Genomic DNA, 21,344 nt, shown 5'->3' on the forward strand with positions numbered 1-21,344 from the left:
AATTCAAAAGGCTAACTTCTGGCTGATACATTTGATACGCTTCTCATAAGACCACATCTTTAAAACTAAAATTAAACAACGGAGAAGCCTTTACAGACGCATTTTATAAATAGAAGTACTCCTTGGCTCTTCATAAAGTTCGTTATAGATAGTAAGTGAATTCTACAGGCATGAGTTTAATATTAAGTTATTATATGAATCATATAAGATAGGCTCTTATAGATTTTCCAGAGGTTGAGTTGAAGTCAATTTCAAGTGTTAAATTTGCATAATATATCATTTAAAAGTTACTATGCGTAATAAGTATCGACTAAACATAATGAAATAATCAATTAAGTAAATCGATTAAACTTAATCTTTAAACATTTAACTATTGTATAAAATTAATAAAATAAATATAGAATCTCTCAAATTAATTATAAAAAATATGTTATATTTATAAAAGAAATAAAATAACCAAAATGTAAGACTGAAAAGAAAATGATAAAAACAATGTATTGATAAAAAAAAATTACTTCAAACAAAAAAATTGCTACATTAAATTATAGTGTATTTTTGATGTTGTAAAAATATTTTTAATGTCAAAATATGTATAAATAGTTGCATTACAGTATATATTATAATAATAATTATATGCAGATATTTATACGCATGCGCACACAGAAAAGACAAATTATTAAATAACAAATAATAAATAATTCCAAACCAATAAAACACATTTTTTGTATTTTATATTTCTACTCACTCGTCTATAAATTGAGTGATTAAGGCGAAAATAAAGCTAAATATTAGCACATATTTAGCTTATAGAATTTTGCTTATATGATATCCGTTATCGATTTGCACGATAACATTATATTACACTTTTGTGTGATAATATACCTTGTATTTTCATTGCTATCGTCTTGACTCAGTATCGATTATTCTTTTAAAGAATTGAATACGGATTTAAGCATGCGATGGAAAATGTTATACTAAATCCGAAATAGTAATTTAAAATCGCATCCATAACACAATTAATAGTAGTAGTATTGCAATTTAAAAAATATAAAAAAAACGTTTAATGTTCAATAGAAATGTAAGATGTTTTTTATTAATAAATATTCGACCAATCACATGACATTCCTAAAACAAAGACTATTACTCTATTACTACTATTAAATTAATCTATACATCTGTATAATTAATTAAGTAATTATAAATTATTCCATTATATCACCAATTATAACATCGAATATATTTGATGCTAAATTTGTATGCAAAAAATACGCAAGGATAAAATTATTTACATCATTAGCATTTATTGTAGAAACAACATTAAATTATCAATTTATATCACATTATAAAATTTGATTTGTGGTATAATTGATAAATTGTAAACGTTTAGACAAATAGATTATAACTATTTTTAATGTCAATATATTAAAATTACATCAAATTAATTCTTTTATAAAATTATAAGTAAAATTTTATATTGCGATAAGATATGTTTGGGCTTAAAAAAAAAAAAAAAAAAACCAACTTAATCCACAATCTCCATTCTGTGAGAATTTATAAAACTACATAACGACTAACTTATACAATGTACCTATAATATCATTGAACGTATTCCTTACGAATGATTATATCCATTCGAGTTGACATACCTCACGCTCGAACAAGTACATAGGGATATAATAATTATTTAATACTATGGGACCATATATAATATCATTAAGTAATTAAGTATCTTCAGCCTATGTATTTTACATAATTAATAAATTTGGACGTGAAACATTTATAAATATAAATATATTTATGTATATGTTGCATCAGTCATGCAATAAGAAATAACTTTATCAATGAAGGGTATTGACAGTAATATGTTATTAAAAAATTAACATTAAATTATTTAAAGAAAAAGAAGAAAAAGAAAAAAATGCATGCATGACTTACGGGTTGTAGCCACTGTAATAGAATTTCTGTAGTCGTTGGATCAGGTGGCGGAGGTGAAGTTGGTGCGTTTTGAATAACAGTTATCAAATTTCTAGTGATATTTTTTATATGATCTTTCCACTCCGAGTTGTTCTCAGCTCCTTAAATATAAAATAAGAACCATAATTTAATAAATTAATACTCTTTGAGTGATTGAAATATTATTTTGAGAATTTATAAAGCTAAAGCAATTAGTATAAGTAATTTGAAAACCATTTATTCGACATTATTAATAAGAAAATTATTTAAATTAAAAATCTATGCATAAAAAATGAATTTTTTCTACTGCAAAACATTATACGCCGATATTATCGATGCATATCTTACAAAGAGTAATTAATACGTAACTTTCCTCTATCTGTATTAAGAAGATTAAATGTATAGAATGTATAGAAGATTAAAATATTTAAATACAATAAAATTTTTCATCTCTACCCGATATTTAAAGTACCCGTAACAATATATACTGAATGTATTAGTAATGATTAAATTGTAATGCTAAAAAATGAATTTAAAAATACCAGATAGAATGCCGTCCATTTGAAGAAGTGCTGCCTCCAACATTTTGCTAGCTTCCGATGTAGATTTTGTCAAATAACTTGTCGACTCATTGGTATCCGTTCTATCACTGATCACCTCACCTTTGCCCATTACTTAATCCTTAAAGTACAACAATATAATATAAATAAAAAAATTAATCTTAAGAAATCTGTATATAAGACTCCTTCTATTAGGATCATACATTTTTTAATAAATCAATCTATTGATAATTTTGAATATGATATAAAGAAATATTGAACGAAAGAATTAACATCGTTTTAATATTTAGTTAATATATTTTTTAATTTAATTATAGTAATGTATATACTATTTATATGTATAATAAGATTTTATAAGTATTAATTTATAATAATATACTATAACTATTTTATAACTGACTCTTAGGAAAGGCATTTTTAATGCAGCCACATATGCAAACGTACTATTTCGAAAGAAAATACACCTATACTTATGCAACTTATTTTTATTCTAATTAAGATGTACTTTAATAAAAGATATTTCACTCATAAATCAAAAGGATGATATTTTTTACAGTTTTCTGATTCATCTTGAATATTAATTTTTATATTAAACAATATGCACTAACAATTAAAACAATTTTTATGTGAATGCATTGGAAATACACTGGATTAGATTTTTAATTTTTCCCTTAATAATATTAATAATATTATATTGCTGACAGACCAAGATATTTAATATAAACGAACTTTCTCTTGTTTTTTATACGATTAGTAATGGATTTATCATACTCAATCATAAGAATAAGATTTGGGGCGTACATGAGTGGTTAGATTGCTGCACACAGCGGCAGATGATTTATTATAGATTGCAATAATATTCGTGATGGTGTAGTATCTAAATTTGGGGCTAGAGACCCAGTTTGGGGAATTTTGTCAAATTCGTTATTTCCGGCCGAATGAACTTAATATTCAACCTCGATTAGTACATCTCGGGTGTAGTGCCTTAGTAATACATAATATGACAGATTATTAGGAAAATAAATTTTAAACCAAAATTATAAAATTACATACTTGTATAACATATGGTATAACAAAGTTTTATAATACTCATTTAATAATAGTTCTTCTATTTAATAAGTAATTTTTAAAATTTATAGCCAAGTTATCAAGATTTATTATAAATTATTAAATAAATTAATTATATATACATATTTGTACATATTTTCTTAATATATTAATAGAAATTTTTACTGAAATATACATTTTTAAAAATTAATCAAAGAAATTTATATTAATAGATGAACTTTTGTATTATTTCTTAACAATTTTTTTTTCCAAATATAAAAAAAAAGTTTTTTATTAGTTGCTTTATATCATAAGTAAATTTTGATAAATTAATATAAATATAAGGGATAGGCTACTTTTACATTTAAAAGTTTTAAAATGTTGTTTCACAACAGTAAAAGCGTAACAAAAATATTATTGCATTATTATTTATTTAAAAATAACGTATAAATGAATGAATAAAATATGTAACGATATTTTTAAACGTTGATTAAAAAATAGTAAGCATTTATAAAAGAAAAGTAATTTTTGTATATGTTTATATATTAATTTCATATATAAAGTAAAAAATATCATATAAAATACCTATTACGAAAGATGTTAATTCCATAACAAGAAATTAAATTGACACAATTGTATATTTAGCATATTATACCACTTGAATTTATTCCATTAGTATAATATATAATATTATTTTGGAAATATATATTTACAAGCTTATTAGTTACTAATTCAAAATTAACAAAATTTAATAAATATATAATTATATAATGTATTACCCCTTGACAAAGTTGATTAATAACTAGTTTGGACAAACTAATTTTATTAATGTCTTATATTAATATATCTTTAAGTTTGCAAGTTGCAGTTCAAAAAATTTTTTTTTTTATTCCTAGGAGTAATCTGAGTAATTATTTAAAAATTGACAGAAAATATAAATTAGATATAAAATATAAATTGACATAAAATATAAATAAAAATTATATGTACCTAAAATATAAAACCATACATTGGAATTTGAAAATGTGTAAAAAAGCAAAAAAATATTTGCAATCATTTTTCTATATTTTATTAAATTGTTGAGCATACACAATATCGTTAATATATTATTATGTAACATAAACATAATAATAAAAAAGAAAAATAATTAAAAAAATAATTAACAAATTATAAAAATAATTTGATTATTGTTTGTGTAAGATTCAATAGTATTAAAGACTAAATAATCAGCTAACATTATTTAATTATAATTATTCAAATTAATAATTATGTAAGATGAGATTTTTAGTTTAATAAGTTTGATAAAATGAAGGACGTTAAGATAACAAAAATTCAATAACTGCCAAGTAACATAATATAACATAACAGAAACTTTCAGTGTCGCATTGGTTCACGAATTTTCATGTGCACAAGACAGGCGACAGCAAAATTCAACAGCGTGCGATTCAACAGGTATGCAAGACGATGACAGCGACACTCGGGCAAAAAAGATAGAGTGGGAAAAAAAGCAAAGAAAGATAAAGAACAACGCCCAGATTTAATTGCTGCTAGATAGCACATCCACTTTACACTTTGCTATTAATATAATACGTTTTGTTATCTGTATTATACGTTTAAATAAAATTAAATTTCTTTCGGTCTGTTTTAATCTTATTACCTTTTATATTTTCTGTTTCCATTTCTATGCGTGAGTTGTTTTAATTTCATTTCCCTTAGTAGACTGAATACAAACACTATATTATCACATATTATCACGATAATTTAAATGATAAAATGTCGACAAGCTTTATATTTAAAAAATGCGATGAGATTTGTTAAATTTTGGTAAAATAAATAATTTTTTAATATCAATCTTTTTCACTCTAAATTTTAAATAACTTATGTATTACTGAATAATTAGATGGATAAAACGAAATTTCATTACAACTATACGCATTTGTATTTGTCTTGGCAAATAGATTCTAAATTAAGGCAAAAATTTTTTTTTGTATACATGAAATCGTTCAAAAGGTCAAAAAATTGATTATAAAATTACTCATAATAGTATAAAAAGGTATTTAATTATATAATATAAATATATTACATTTTTATTTAATAAATTATAGCCATGATAATATTATATATAATATATATTGCCTTTTGTACCTATTCCAGATATTTTACCAGATATTCAATAAAATTCATTCATGGATAATTTTTTTACAAAATTTTATATTTATTTGCTATATAGAAAATGAAAACTAAAATTTTGTATTGCAAATATTGTCTAATATAAATATAAATATAAATAAAATCAATAATTTCATCGATCATTTATAAAATAGAAAAGTAAAAAGTATTAAAGATATAATCAAATATAAGAATATTAAAACAATACAAAATTGACATTAAAATCTGAATGCATAATACAAAAATTATGTAAAATGTATAATTAAAAAGTTCAAATAATTCAAGTATATAATATTCAAAATTTTATAAAAGATGAATGATTACAATTGAATAGAATATACGAAAATTAAAATAAAATTACCTTTTTAGCGTTGTATATTCTGCATTAATTTGTGTCTCAAATGTTATAAAAAACAACATTTATTACTGGCAGACATTACGGATGTAATGGTAATGATAAGTTTTAGAAACACGAGTATAAAATTAAAACATTCAATGATAATAAATAAATAAATGATAAACTGAATTTGAAAAATATATTATCTATGAGGCATTACTTATTTCAAGCATAGATATATTTTATGCATTTTATTGATACAATGTTAATAAATTTATAGAAATTTTGTAATAACTTTTTGTTTCTATATAAATCGTTATTAATAATATTAATTCTTACAATTAATATTACGTAAATTAATTATTTCACAGAGACTGTAAGTACTATAATTCGTGAATGTCGATTATTTTGGAATGAAAACAACATTTCAAGCTCGAACACGGACACCAAACAACCTTCGTTTCATTAAATTATCACCACTTATTATCATATCCTTGAATACAATAATCATTGTACTTATTTTTACTAAAAATGCTTTGAAAAATACAAACGAAACTACGTTAAAATATAAACATACAATTGTAAAGAAAAAACATTGAACAGTGATCGGTTCGACTTCTACAGTTCAGTTCACAATGCCTTGTTTTACTATTCGGACTTCGCCTCGAACTCCAGAATTGAACAGACCGGATGACGAATGACCGAATGTCCTATGAACGCATAAGTAATACTTAACGTTTTCTTAGAGAGGCGAACGTTAATACTTGCTAATGGTAGGCCACGTCTAGCCTGGCGTCATGTATTCATATTGTCAATTTTAATATGGTTGCCTTCGTAGCGCCATATTTCAAACAATTCAAAAATTTCGCAATTAAAACATAAACTTTTATTAACGAACTTATAAGAATAACAATGAATAATATTGTAGAGAATTCAAATATATGTTGATAACTGTAAATTTTAAATATGGCATTTTCCATTACTCTGTCATTGGAATTTAAAATTGATTAATATAAATAAAAAATTTAAAAATTATTTTAGTACCTATAATTTTATATTCTTATGTTTTTACGTTGAGAAATTAATTAATAAAAATATACTGATAAATACTGTAGTATATCAATATGAACAATAATATTATTATATGTATTAGGGAGGCAAGTGTTTAGTATTTAAAAAATAATTGTTTTATTATTTTTATTTTATAAAGAATTACGTGTTTTATACAATTTTTGTGAAAATAAATAACTTAACGTTTTTATGAAATTTATGAAAGACAGATAATGTTTTTCTAAATTGTTATTTTTCAAATAAAAACTGCAATTTAATAAAATAAATAATGAAAGAAATCGATTTTCCTAACAGTATTGAAGAATTAAATATGTAATTATAAATGATTTTTGGCAAATCAGGATTTTCTATTTAATACATACTATGAAGTTTACTAATAATATTAATCATGCACTATTTACAATATATGGAATGTTATTCGTAAAGCAAAAATGTATGGTTTCACCATTCATAATCAAGAGATATTGTAATAGAATGGCCAAAATAAGAAATGGAAATATCTTAAATATTGAAAAATTGTACATTTTTATTGAATTAACTTCATGTATGTATCAAATATGTATTTAAGAAGAATTTTTTTTTAATTATTTTGCAAACATTATATTCCGTGTTATGTAATGTGTTACTATTGGTAGAATTTTGTTATCTATGTGTATTGATCATTAAAAAATAAAACTAAAATAAGACTATAGGTTATTCGATTTACTATTTTTAGTTGCTATAATTATATAATTATCGCTTTAAATTATTTCTTTATAAAAAGTACCATTCCAATTAGTATCAATGTCCTTTACTTACAATAAGTAGTTCGATAAAATTTCTATTAAAAGAACTTCTACTTCATACGTTACAATTGTGTATATTAGTTTATGAAATTTCTGCCTCTTGAAACCTCAAAAAAGTAATTTTTTTTATCTGCGTAATTTTAACTAAATTCGTTAGCATAAAATTTCCTTTTTTTAATTCAGTAATTTTCCTCAGTCATTGGTAGTTTATCTCTATATGTAAGCAAATTATTTATAAAAGAAATTACTCGTTAGAAAATTAAAGAGTACATTCTCTTCGGGCATTTAGTTTTTATTCGTTAAAATTTAATGTTGCCCGTACATCTAAGAAAAACTTTCACTAAATTTTGCAAAATTTTATTCAAATTTTAATTGTAGATATAATTTAAAAATTTTGTATTTAAATCATACGTATTTATAATTTTATTTTTTATGTATTGCATGAAAGTACGTTTTTAATTTATTAAAGAATATATAATTATTATAATTTTTTTGACATTTTTATTACATTATAGGACGAATTAGTTAATCAAATGAATTTTTTATTATTGCATTACATATTATTGAAAGTACCATTATTAGATTTGAAATAATATTATATATTTTAAAAATATTACTTTTAAAACGTTTAAAAAAATGATTAATGAATCTAATGTATATATATATATATATATATATATATATACATCGCAATATCCATGCACGCATGTGTGCATGAACTCATGTGTGTGTGCATAAATATATTTATATATATATATATATATATATATATATATACCAATGTCACATATTTATACATACGCATAGGCATATATATTTATATACACATCTATATATATTTATATACACATCTATATATATATTTATATACACATCTATATATATATATATATATATATATATATATATCTCCCCGCGTATTGATATACCTTGGAGGAATATAAAAAACACATCCACAATGTGTACAATACTAATGTAACGCGAGCTCTTGGGCTAGTTTGGATTTGCACCAATAGGCTAAAGTACTTATCCAATAAAACTTGATTTCTATCCGAAATGGCCAATCACAATTCCATAATGTTATAATCATAATTTGGAGAAAAAAGAGGAATAATAAGGATTCTTATACTGGCATGCTTGAACCAAACATACTTGTGAAGCAGCAGATGAGCAGACACTTGACGTGGATCCATTGGGTTTTACATCAATAGGTTAAAACATGCAGGTACATAAAAAAAGAGGGTGAGAAATACTAAGGAATGAACAGGATGAGCGATCACTGCTACAATTTCGTAATTTTCATTGAAAAGATAAAATTAGTATTAAAAGGATTAGTATTATTGGTCAAGTCTAGCGATTTACGATGAATTTGTAGCGATTAGAATTATGTCGCTATTGACTTTTGTGTAATCTCGACAATAATAATATTCTTATGTACTATAAAATGAACGACGCTCGAGTATAAAAAAAAAGAATGATATAAGTCATCGTATTTCTCTCTCTCTCTCTCTCTCTCTCTCATATTATCTCTTTCTCTCTTTGGTACTGTTTCTCTCTCTCTCTCTCTCTCTCTCTCTCTCTCTCGCCTGAAAAAATAAAAATGAAAAATCACGCAAGAGAAAAAGGAGAGAGAGAGAGAGGTAAAGGTGCAAATCGTCAAAGGTATGTCAGTAAGTACTAAAAAATACTGTTTTTACGCAATTGAAAACTTGGCAACCTAAAAAAGTATTTAATTTTATAAATTGCATACAAGGCACATTTCATTTTTCTGCTTTGTATACACATGCTTACATTAGGTATTTACTGTCTATTACATGAAGTTCGCCTGTTCTCCATGGAAAAGTCGCGCAAGCTACGTCACGATTGACGGATTCGCTGAAAACTGGGACAAAGTGCAGTGCACTCTGGCATTGCGCTCTCTTACCCACCAGGTGTTTCTATGCCGTAATCTTCCCAGGATTGGGTAATACCCATACCGTTGCTCTCCTCTCGTTCTCTTTTTCTTACGTGCGCGCGCTAAAAAGGACACTTCGGAAACGGCTATAATCTTGTTTTTTTTTCTATTTGTTATTTGGCTGGCGAGAAAAAAAGTATTGGATAAATCACTGGGCAGTAAAATTGTGACAGGTAAAACGTACAAGTTTACATGAATACTAATATGTATCGAACAAGTGGCTCTTTATATCACGTATCGTCTTTGAAGAGATATACATTTACTTTTAATCTAATTTTATATTTTCTGCTTCATCTGCATTTTGGATGTGCAACGTCTCGTGGATAGCGTATGTTTTAAATTAGGTTGTAAAAACGCGAAATGTTAGATTTGTATTTTGTAGGCTACAATTTGTATTGCTTCTTAGTTCTAATAATTTTCTAATTTATAACATTTATTTAATTACACAAATTATGCAGATAAATTTAAAGTATCACACTACTTATCTAATTAAAAGATTAAATATATTTTATATTCTATTGATAATTACGTTCAAGTATATTATGGACTGTAAGATATCTTCAATTGACTCAAAACATTTGCAATGACCAAAAGAAGAAAAAAAATTCAAATTACAAAAATTAAATGGTATTTATATTAACTCATTGATTACAAATTAATCTTGTTATTCTATTACAGGTTAAATGAAGAACTTTGTGTAATATCATCTATTAGTATCATGTCAGATGGAGTTGACGGTGGTGGTGGGGAAAACGAGATAGATTCTCATTCCTCTGTTAATGCAGAAACAGGTGACTTAATTAATCATAGAGAAGATGAAGCTTTGGATCCAGATAGTGAAACTGCCTTAAATACAAATTATGATAGTAGCGACGGAGCCGTACCTGTATTTAGGTATTTTCAACTAAATCTATGTATTAACAAAATCTCTTATAAGTCTTATAACGCTCTAGAAAGATATTTGAAAAAATGTAACATTTATTTTATAACCATAATATCATATCAATTTTTACACTTCATTAACTTTAATATTAATATAAATAACTGTATTCTTTATAATAAGAAAAAATAATTTATAGATGTGATCGATGTGATAATTATGAAACTATAAATAAAACAGCTTTGTGTGCACATCAAGATCAATGTTTAGTAAGTGGAGAAACACCAGAAAGTGCAGAGGGTATAGAAGGGCCAGAGAATGATGGGGATGGAGAAGAAGGACATTCTGGTCATAGATCTCATCGAAAAATGTTCGAATGTGATGTTTGTAATATGAAATTTTCAAATGGAGCTAATATGAGAAGGCATAAGGTATATTTAACAATATAACTAAATTTAAATATCAATGTAAAATATTATTTTAAATATTATTCTTATGTTGATTTATTCAAAATATAACATTTGTATAGCTATATTAATATTAATCGTATACTAACTTTTAAAATGGTTTATTTATAAAATTGCATTTATTACATCGAAATGTTTCAAATAAATTAATATTTTCTTAACTACTATATTTTTAAACAGTATTATATGTATTTTAATTTCAATACAAGTTTGTTAAGAATTAAAACAATTGAATATCGTTATATTGTTATTATTAAATTCCAAGAAAGCTTTTACAGGAAAAGCTATAACTTCTTTTTAATTGTAGATGAGGCACACAGGAGTAAAACCATATGAATGTCGAGTATGTCAGAAACGATTTTTCAGAAAAGATCATCTTGCCGAACACTTTACGACGCATTCAAAAACGTTGCCTTATCATTGTCCAATTTGCAATAGAGGATTTCAACGACAAATAGCTATGAGAGCTCATTTTCAAAATGAACATGTTGGACAGCATGACATGGTCAAATCTTGTCCTTTATGCCATTACAGAGCTTCCACCATGAAATGTCTCAGACTTCATTTTTTCAATAGGTTAGTATGATTTTATAAAGAAAAAATTAACTTATTAATTATTTTTAGAAATATATTATACAATATGAGAAGCAATAACAATAATAATAATAATAATAATAATAATAATAATAATAATAATAATAATAATAATAATAATAATAGTAATAATGTATATAATAATATTAATATATTCCGAATAAAAAAAAAAATAATACAATTATAATTCTAATGAAAAAGAGTTGCCAATATTTTAAACGATCGTGTATTTTATACCGATAGATTTAATTTAGTGCTTATTCATTTGTATTTATATACCAAGTCAATAATAATATTATTAACTTGTTAAATTATTGTTGTTTTTGTTGATGTTGTTGTTACTACTATTTTAAAATTAAAATTAAATAACATTTATAAACCATTCTGATTTAAGTTTTGTTTCTAATATTCGTATCTTCGGTTTTCTCTAACTTGACTTTACTTATTACTCTTACACGTTACTACATAATTATGAAATACTTTATGTAATTGTATTATGTACTTAAAAAAATGTTTTAAATACGATTATGTTAAAGGATCCAAATTTTAGAGAAAAGTATAGTTTAACGAAAATCAAGTATTAATTATTTTATTGATAATATAATTTAACAACTAATTCAAAGTCAAAGTAATTGTATGTTTTCTTAAAGTGATAATTATTGATATTTTCAGGCATGGTATAGATCTCGACAACCCTGGCCCGAATAGTTCAACTTCGCTTATGAATAGCTGTTCGCCTGGTGAGGCCATGTCTTCGGCGCCGCTTTCGGATAGCGGTGACAGTACTGGTAATCGGTCGGCCGACAATGCAACGCCTCCTATGCACTTTCTCACGCCTCACGTCGAAATATCCATTCCATATCCAGAACAAACTAGTGCAGTGCGTAATCCAAGTCCAACACCCTTAAACGGAGATAGTCCTAACAGTCCGCAAAGTGCCGATAGTAATAGTAACGCCCCAACTAGTAGTCATCACCAGTTACCGAGAAATATCGCAACTACTCACAGGTATACCTCTCTCACTTTGTGTAAATCGTATACGAAATCTTGTTTCACTGTATTTATATTACTAATAAATATTAAATTTTATAAATTTTTATGCAAATAGTATTGGGGATGGTGAACAGATCATAACTCCCTCAATCTCATTGATACCAATAAAACAGGAGCCAAATAGTAATGGGTTGCTGGAAGAAAATGGTGCGACGTCCAGTAATCTAACATTACCGTCATTAATCAAGGTATCGCCCTTAAAATCCCTGCTTCGCGACGACTTGCGCCGTAAACTTTCCAGTAGTTCTAACAACAATAACAACAACAACAATAATAGCAGCAACAAAAATAATAATAGTGGTAACAATAGCAGCAGCAATAGTAACAGTATCAACAACAATGGCAATCCTCATTCGCATGGTGAACCACCCACATCAACGAGACCTGATCCACGAAACAGTGGTCTCCAATGCAGTCATTGTAGAATAACTTTCCCAGACCAAACTCTTTATTTTTTACATAAGGGTTGCCATAGCGAGAGCAATCCATGGAAATGCAATATATGCGGGGAACAATGTTGCAATCTTTACCAATTTAATTCACATTTACTCAGTAAGAGTCATCAGTAAGCAAATGTGTATAGACAGCTTCGGCTTTTAGAATAAGCCCACTTTTTCCTTATTTATATTCTCAAAATAGATAGAGTAAGTTCAAAAACAAGATTGCACATCTATCTATTATTAATGAGCAATGGTAGTAAAAGGCAAAACTTTTTACATTAATCATTTCATCCTGTTTTAACAAAAATAATGTTACTTTCTTTTGTTAATCATCTTTATGACATTAATATCTTGAAAATCTTTAATGACTTTCGGTTGTTATACAATGAATGGAAAATTATTTGATTGCTACACTAAACAAATTTTTTTTTTATTTCAATATACAGAAACAAAAAGACGTGGTTGTTTTAAACACAATAACACATCGTATAATATCAATCACTCAATTGAATTATATATTTAATGTTACTTGAAGCTAATATATTTTTCACACTATAAATTGTTTAAGAAAAAAAAAACAAAAAAAAAACAAAACAAAAAAACAAGTAAATATCTACATAACCAAAAGTACTCATTTTTAGTAAAATAGGAACTGAAATTATCATTTCTCTCATACAAAAAATTGAAACATGGATACTTGTAAATATTTTATGTATGTTAAACGATAAAAACATATTTTTAACTATTATGCATAAACTTTTGTAGTCATACATTTTAGCATAAAATACTAAATAATACGTTAACATTTTTCAAAGTTATTATAAGTGATATAACACATTTCTATCGAAATTACTTATCATTTATATCAGGTTATTTTACTTTTTTCTCAAAACAAAGAATGAGAGAACTAATTTTTTAATTATTAAAAATAAAGAAATCAATAAATTAATAAAATCATAATTTATTAGAGTTATAAACGTTCATTAATAATTTAAATAAAAAATATAAAAGATAAATTCTAAAAGAAAAATAATATTGTAATGCTCTTGTTTTAGCAAAATTTTATTTTTGAATTATTTCAATTTATTCAAGAAGTACATAGTAATAATCATATTTTATATTGTACTACTATATATATATATATATATATTTTTATTATATATATTTACATATACTATATATATATATATATATATAGTATAATTATATTTTATTAATTCTTTAAAATACTTTTTAGGTTTAAAATTAAGTAAAAAGTAATTAAAAATCCTAAAAAGCAGTATATAAATCACAATTTATTTTCAAAATATTCGTAAAATTCGTTTAATTAAATTTCTCTTTCATTTTCAAATTCTTAATTTACATTACGTATAAATATACCTGTATGTGATCAATAGAATTTATAATTAATTTACACGTAGGTTAGCCTTTTTGTAAACGTATGAATTTTTTATTAATGAATGGAATCAACAAGAAAGAAAGTAAAGTATTAAGAAAATTTTTCAAGTTCATTAATAAATAACGAGCTTAATTGTTTCTCATTATATTATTTTTCTTTCATTTTTCATCAGATTGTTGGATTTTTTTTTTATTTTTTGTTTAATCGATATATTTTTATTTGTTTAAGTTTGTTTTCGTTTTTAAATACCTCTGCTATTTTAACAAGTTGTTATTATTAATATTAGTGAATAATAATTTCTGTTTACTATAATACAAATTCGCATTAAAGTTTTTTTTTTTTTTTTAAATCGAAAACTTATATTTCGTATTTTCAAAATGATACGAATTTTTTAAATTAAATAGCTGTAATATATTATTTCTTTACTTTATAAATAATATTTACAAAGAAGCAATTGCAAATAAAATATTTCGAAAAATATTTATTAACTAATTGTCATAATAGAGTAAAATGTACTTAATAATATAACTATTTTTTGTTACATCATGAGTTATATTAATAGTTTGAACTGATTATGCATAGGATATTAAAATCTATTTATGTATTAATTTTTATCAGAGTTTAAATCTTGTAATGACATAATTTTAATTATTTTAATGGAATACAAAAAATTACAGCTATTAATCTATATAATGGAATATTAAAAAAAATTTATTAATTTGTTTTCAACATTAAGCGATCGGTGCATATGAAATATTTAAAGTTTGTGCGTTTAATTATTTACTTACGCAATGCTCTTTACATTATGACGATGTATATTAAAGTACAAATCCGATTATGTTTTTATATGCCAAGCATTCACTCTATTTTTATGAGTAGAATTTAACCCTTACAATACTATATATCTGTTGCAATTTCATGTAGCTCATTGTTTTCTTCGTTTTTAGAAAAAGTAATATAAATTATGTATGTATGTCTTTCCGCGTGCATGCGTGCGTTAGGCGAGTAAATGAGTGAGTGGCTGATTGTATAAATAGTTTGTTTTTATCATATATTGTTTGCATATACAGGTATTTTATAGTTTTAAGAAAATTGATTTCTTTATTTTTGTTTTTTCTTGTATTTTCTTTTTTTTTTACATTTAAGTTATTATTAATGTTTAATGTTAGTCTTTAAAGAATTATAAGTATAAATTATATAATTTGTTAGAATTAATTTTTTCTTCGTATTCTAAGCAATTATGATAAATAAACATGCATTCGATTTTATTGAAATAAAATTCTAATACTATATCAAGCATCAAACAAAGAAAATATTTACAAGTAAACATATTTGAATGAAATTGTGAAGTAAAAACATTTTTGTTTTATAAGCATTTGCCATTATATTCATCTGAATTATTATATAACGAGAGAAATCGTGCCTTTATGCAAACTCGTCCATCAAACAGTCACCATGTGAAAACGAGATCCGTCCATAGAGCTTGATCGAATTATTCGAAGCTCCAACCATCTAGTTATAAAATAATCGAGTAGATATATATTAAATATACATCTATAAAAATAGTTTAAAATTTATCAAATGATAAGTCATGTCTTGGCAAAATAGATTTGGATTTAGTAGATAGGAATTATCTAGCTTATATACACGCAACTTGTTGTAACTCGAGTGCTTGAAAAATTCAAAACACTGTTTAAGGCAACAGCTACTTCTTGAAGCTTCCACTAAAAATTATTTATATACGTAATTGCTGCATTATAGCAGAAAATTATAGCAGAAAATATATCTTGATAGAGTATTTAAATTTTAATATATAATAATTTTCTGTTAATATAAATGCAGTTAAGGGAAAATTTAAGTAATTAGAAAAATTATTGAGTTATAACAAAATTAATGCATATGTTTAATACATTTGAAGATATTAGAATGTTATGTGAATAATATTAGTATTAAAGTGGTAAGCAAATAGTTGAAAATAAATAATTGAATATAATTTTATGTGGCTAAATGTCGGTTTTAAATATTTTTGGATGCTTACTTGTAGTAGCTATGAACATCAAGTCTTATAACGTGTTTAAACAGTAGGCGTTCGTTGACACACTTTATTTTTCTTTTGCAAAGATGTGAAAAAAATAAAATCTAATCGAGTACATTAATGTTTGAATAGGACCAAGAGAGGTCATTGAGCATATACTGTGTATATTTATCAGAAGCTTCATTTGTCAAGCTTAGTTTCTTTTTATCTATTTCAATATGGGAAAATGTGTAATTGATGAAATCTAAGTGCTTTGAACGAAATCCCAAAAATCGGCTAAAAGGGTGTAAAAAAGCACACTGCATTTTACCTCTAATTCGATAAGTTATTTTATATATAAATATTTGTACAGAGATAAAATTAAGAAATGAAAGAAAGAAGGTAAAACTAAGTGAACATTATTATTTTGTGTGTAAGAAAGAAATGGTGCACGCAAGTGGGTGGGCGCGCGTATGTACGTGTATGTGTGTGGGTGTGTACTCGCTTTATGCGCAAAGTTGCACGTGAATATAAAATGTTTGCGTTTAATTGTTAAAGCAGAAATCTGCTATGAAAAATCATAAATTGTCACACATATTCACAGATGTAAATGGTTGTAGTTATTTGATAACTGTTCTTTATGGAGTAATATTTAATTAATATTCTAATTGCGATCTATTTTAGTGTATAAGTAATTTATTGCCTTGCATTCCAAGAAACATGAAACTACCGCTTGTTGAATTTTTGATTAATAATATATCACAAGAAAGAACGTTAACGGTGCTTCTTTTAAAAAGGTTAAAAAATTAAGTGTCATCTCGCTGTCAAACATTTCCAACTCTAAAATTATATTTAATAGAAACTTAAATATAAGAATGCAACTCTTGGAGTTTAACGCATTAATTATTTATTGTATACAAATTTTTTTAATGTAAATCAATACAAAAATTTTTTCTTAACGTAAATTATGTATTAATATATAAAAATATATGGTCTTTACTTACTTTAAAAATTAGTCTATAATTTAAAATTAATATGCTTCTTAAATTGTAAAAGTGAAGCTTAGTGAAGTTTTAAGATGGTGAGCAAAAAGTAATAAATAGAAAATCTTTGTCACAATTGTGCACAGGTAAATTAGTACGCGTAATAGACTATCATGTTTTTGTTCAAGCATCATTAATGTACAAATTTTTTTTAGTTTAACATTGTATATAAGGAATCGTATATTCATCATATTTTTGTTTAAAGTTGAAAATATAAACAAAGATTTTGATCGATCCAAGAGTGTAAAGTGCTTATAAAAGTGCCTAATTCACATCATTGGTAATTGATTCACTTTGTTTTATTGTATGCATACTTATATTATTTAATATTTAGATCAAAAGTTTTTCATATATTATCAACTATTAACAGACAAAGTAGTCGTGTAAATTTCAATTATTGAAAGTCTATGGGTAATACAGTTTACATTAAAAAGAGTATTTCCAATTTTTCTTATCAGCTACTTATGATTATCAAACGTTTTTATCGGCATGTTTAATTAAATCATTGAAATAAAATTTAAATTAATGCATTCTTAAATCAGTTATGCACTATTGCTGCTTTTGATGTAGTATTTTTATAAAGCCATATAAGCCACTAAACACTATAACAAAAAGGCAAGAGAATATGGTAATAGTTCTTTCTGAGCATTCCAAGAAATAAACGTACTGAAATTGAAAAATAATTCTTATATTTTTAAGTTTTGAAAGCTTTAATATATTTCAGCGAACAATAAATATTAATTTAAAAACTTATAAATAAACATTGGGAATCAAAGATTTCACTTGACGAATAAGCCTTGCACAGTGTTTTTAATATAGGACCAGAATGTAGAAATATGCCTTATACTGTGATCGTGCTTACAAAGAAAAATCGAGAATCGAAAAAATAGTTTACAAATTAGAAGATATATAGGATACAATACCCTAATGTACGAAAATATGATGAAAGAAAAAAATGCACTCTATCTATCCATTTGTAATGGAATAAGAGTCCAATGTATTTAATAATTTATATAAAGAAGAAAAATATTATTCATGTTATTATGGTGTAATAGGTATAAAAATGCTAAATACATAATAATTATGTATATAAGTACAAAAATCAAAAAGTGGTATGACTAACGTTTTCATATCTAAATTTGAACACCCTAATTTTCCATAAATTTTTCTAATCCTTTTTAATTTTATTTGTAATTTTGATGATTTGTTAGAACGACTATTTATAATTTTATTTCTGTTAATTTGATAAAAATCATGTGATTTATTTTATAATATATATTTTTATTTCTATGATAAATTTGTAATATTTTCAAATTACACGAAATGAATGCGAGTGTGTCATTCGAGAGTACATGCGTTCACACACTCATGCATATATGCACATGCGAGCGCGCGCGCGCGCGCTCTCACACATACACACGCACGCACACACACCCAATGAACACAAACACAACAAGAATAAAGTATATACTTAAATACTTATAGTTGAGTAAACTATAATTAATAAAAAAAATATGTACAGCAAATATTTATGAGCAATATTCTATTTTAATGTACCTACCTTCCAGTAGAATTTGAAAAACATTAATGTATTATATGTACTATTATTACGAATTATTCACTACTATTCGATGTATTACAAGAATAGGGATACTCAAAAAATAGAACACAGAAGTGAAAAATAAATCATTAATACATATTGAATGCATGAGGTGCCTTTTATATTTCACACGTATTAAAATAAAAAAAACCTTGTTATTGATAGAGAGATAGTATAAAAAAGTTCTTAATTACTTCTAACATAATACGAATAAAATATATTTTAATGAATAAAAAATCTTATTAAATAAACAAAATATGTTTCATATTTAATAAAAATTAAACTATATAGGCATAATAATAAAAGTAACATGTTTTTATTTGAAACTTATAGATAGTTTTATCAGTATTTAGATAATTTTTACGAAATATTCAAACTAAAATGTAACATATTTTTATCAAACTTTTTGTTTTTAAAGTATGAATATTTAAAAAAGGTTTTATAAATTACATAATATAACACATTTAAATATTTACATTAGAGCTTAATCGATCCAATAAAATTTAATAGATTATATTAGAGCTTAATAGATCGAACAAATAATTTAATTTTAACACATTATTTTTCACATTTGTTGAATAATTTAAATTAGTTATCATTTTATTCGTTCTTGTTTATGATATGCTTAAAAAATTTTTTCGTAATTTTTCATTAACGTAACTGTTATATATGTTATCATACAAATTTGATTTTAAATTTCATGCTATTTAAATCAATTACACATATCATTCTGCACAATTATTTTCAAATATTTGGTTTGATACGCTATAAGATTTTAATAAAATGTAATATTTAAAATGAAATATTATAATAATGTTTGTATGGCTCAATTTATTGAGAGCATATAAATACTTAGATAAAAAATATTTTTATGCCATAATCAACTATTATAATATTTTTTAATAAAATGTACTTATAGAAATTACCGAATTATAAATTAAAATCACGTTTTGTACTTAAAATAATAAATAAACTTTAGAGAAATTAAATTTTTCTTTTATTTCTTTAATCAACTTAAAAAATTTTTTTTTATTATATTAGCTTTTTATAATTGAAGAGTAAAAAGTATTTTTTTATATTAATTATAAATTTTTTGTTCAATAAAATAAATTATTCGTAAACGTGAGATAAATATTTTTTTTATTTTGTCTCATATTATTTTAGATAATTAATTCATATCTATAATAAATATAATTCATTATCAATTCTAATGTTACTATAATTCTTTATATAAACATTAACAAAATAACGAACATTTGAAATAAATATACGAGCGTTTATTAAACAAAAATAGAGAAAAATTACCAAATTAAACGAAAATTCGATTTAACAAAAATGCATATAAGAATGCTTTAAATAATTTATTTTATTTTGTATGAATTACCTGATCTTTGAAATGACTTAATTATTTACACTATCTAAGCCTGAATAATTAATGAAAATATGTATTTGTTACATAATTAAGTATTACGTATATCCATTTTGATAAATGTGAGAATTAAATATAAATTTTTTTATTTTAATTATATTGAAATATTTTCAATCATTTTTTAATGTCTTCATTATATATTATACTATTAATTCTATAAGTAAGTTGAAAAATTTTATAATATTTTAGCTATGTCTAAGAAGCTCAAGAAATATATTATTACGAGATAAGAAAGGTAATCTAATAAAATTTGAGTACGTGTGAGAATTGTACAAGTATCGCCTGACAATTCTGATGTAATATTAAATCTTACGTATAAAAAAGCTTACCAAGTCTTATTATTTCAGATTATCTTACCAAAATTTTAAAAAGCAATTATTTTGAGTTAATAATATTGGCTATTTAAATTACTATAATTACTAAACACTTTATATAAGTATTAATAGAAATTATATTTCAGTAAGAACATATACAATCATAAAAATTATAAAGAAATTATGAATTACAAAATATAAATAAAAATAGCTAAGAGAGTTCAAATATGAATAA

At 24.1% G+C, this 21,344-nt stretch overlaps 2 protein-coding genes across 3 annotated transcripts in view; one reads left to right on the forward strand and one right to left on the reverse strand.

Moving 5' to 3' along the window:
• Liprin-beta (liprin-beta 1) overlaps positions 1–6,220 on the reverse strand; it is a 16,057-nt gene extending 9,837 nt beyond the window's left edge. The window contains exons 1-4 of the mRNA XM_011502589.1: positions 6,091–6,220; positions 2,496–2,634; positions 1,936–2,075; positions 1,576–1,588 (exon numbers count right to left, since the gene is read on the reverse strand). Of these exons, the coding sequence (XP_011500891.1) occupies positions 1,576–1,588; positions 1,936–2,075; positions 2,496–2,625 (283 nt within the window). The 5' untranslated portion in view covers positions 2,626–2,634; positions 6,091–6,220. The remainder of the gene's footprint in view (positions 1–1,575; positions 1,589–1,935; positions 2,076–2,495; positions 2,635–6,090) is intronic.
• A 2,848-nt stretch (positions 6,221–9,068) lies between these two features.
• Positions 9,069–13,714, forward strand: LOC105364486 (zinc finger protein Eos). 2 transcript variants are annotated; one of them, XM_011502411.1, is made up of 6 exons: positions 9,069–9,147; positions 10,555–10,770; positions 10,956–11,187; positions 11,531–11,799; positions 12,490–12,825; positions 12,926–13,714. In XM_011502411.1, the coding sequence occupies exons 2-6, from the start codon at positions 10,595–10,597 to the stop codon at positions 13,437–13,439; spliced, it is 1,527 nt and encodes a 508-aa protein (XP_011500713.1). In that variant the 5' UTR covers positions 9,069–9,147; positions 10,555–10,594; the 3' UTR covers positions 13,440–13,714. The 2 variants fall into 2 exon arrangements, with proteins under 2 accessions (XP_011500713.1, XP_011500714.1); XM_011502412.1 differs by lacking the exon at positions 9,069–9,147 and adding an exon at positions 9,999–10,049.
• Positions 13,715–21,344: the final 7,630 nt, after the last annotated feature.

The sequence above is a fragment of the Ceratosolen solmsi genome, unplaced genomic scaffold, assembly GCF_000503995.2.
Source record: "Ceratosolen solmsi marchali unplaced genomic scaffold, CerSol_1.0 scaffold39, whole genome shotgun sequence".
Classification (NCBI taxonomy): domain Eukaryota; kingdom Metazoa; phylum Arthropoda; class Insecta; order Hymenoptera; family Agaonidae; genus Ceratosolen; species Ceratosolen solmsi.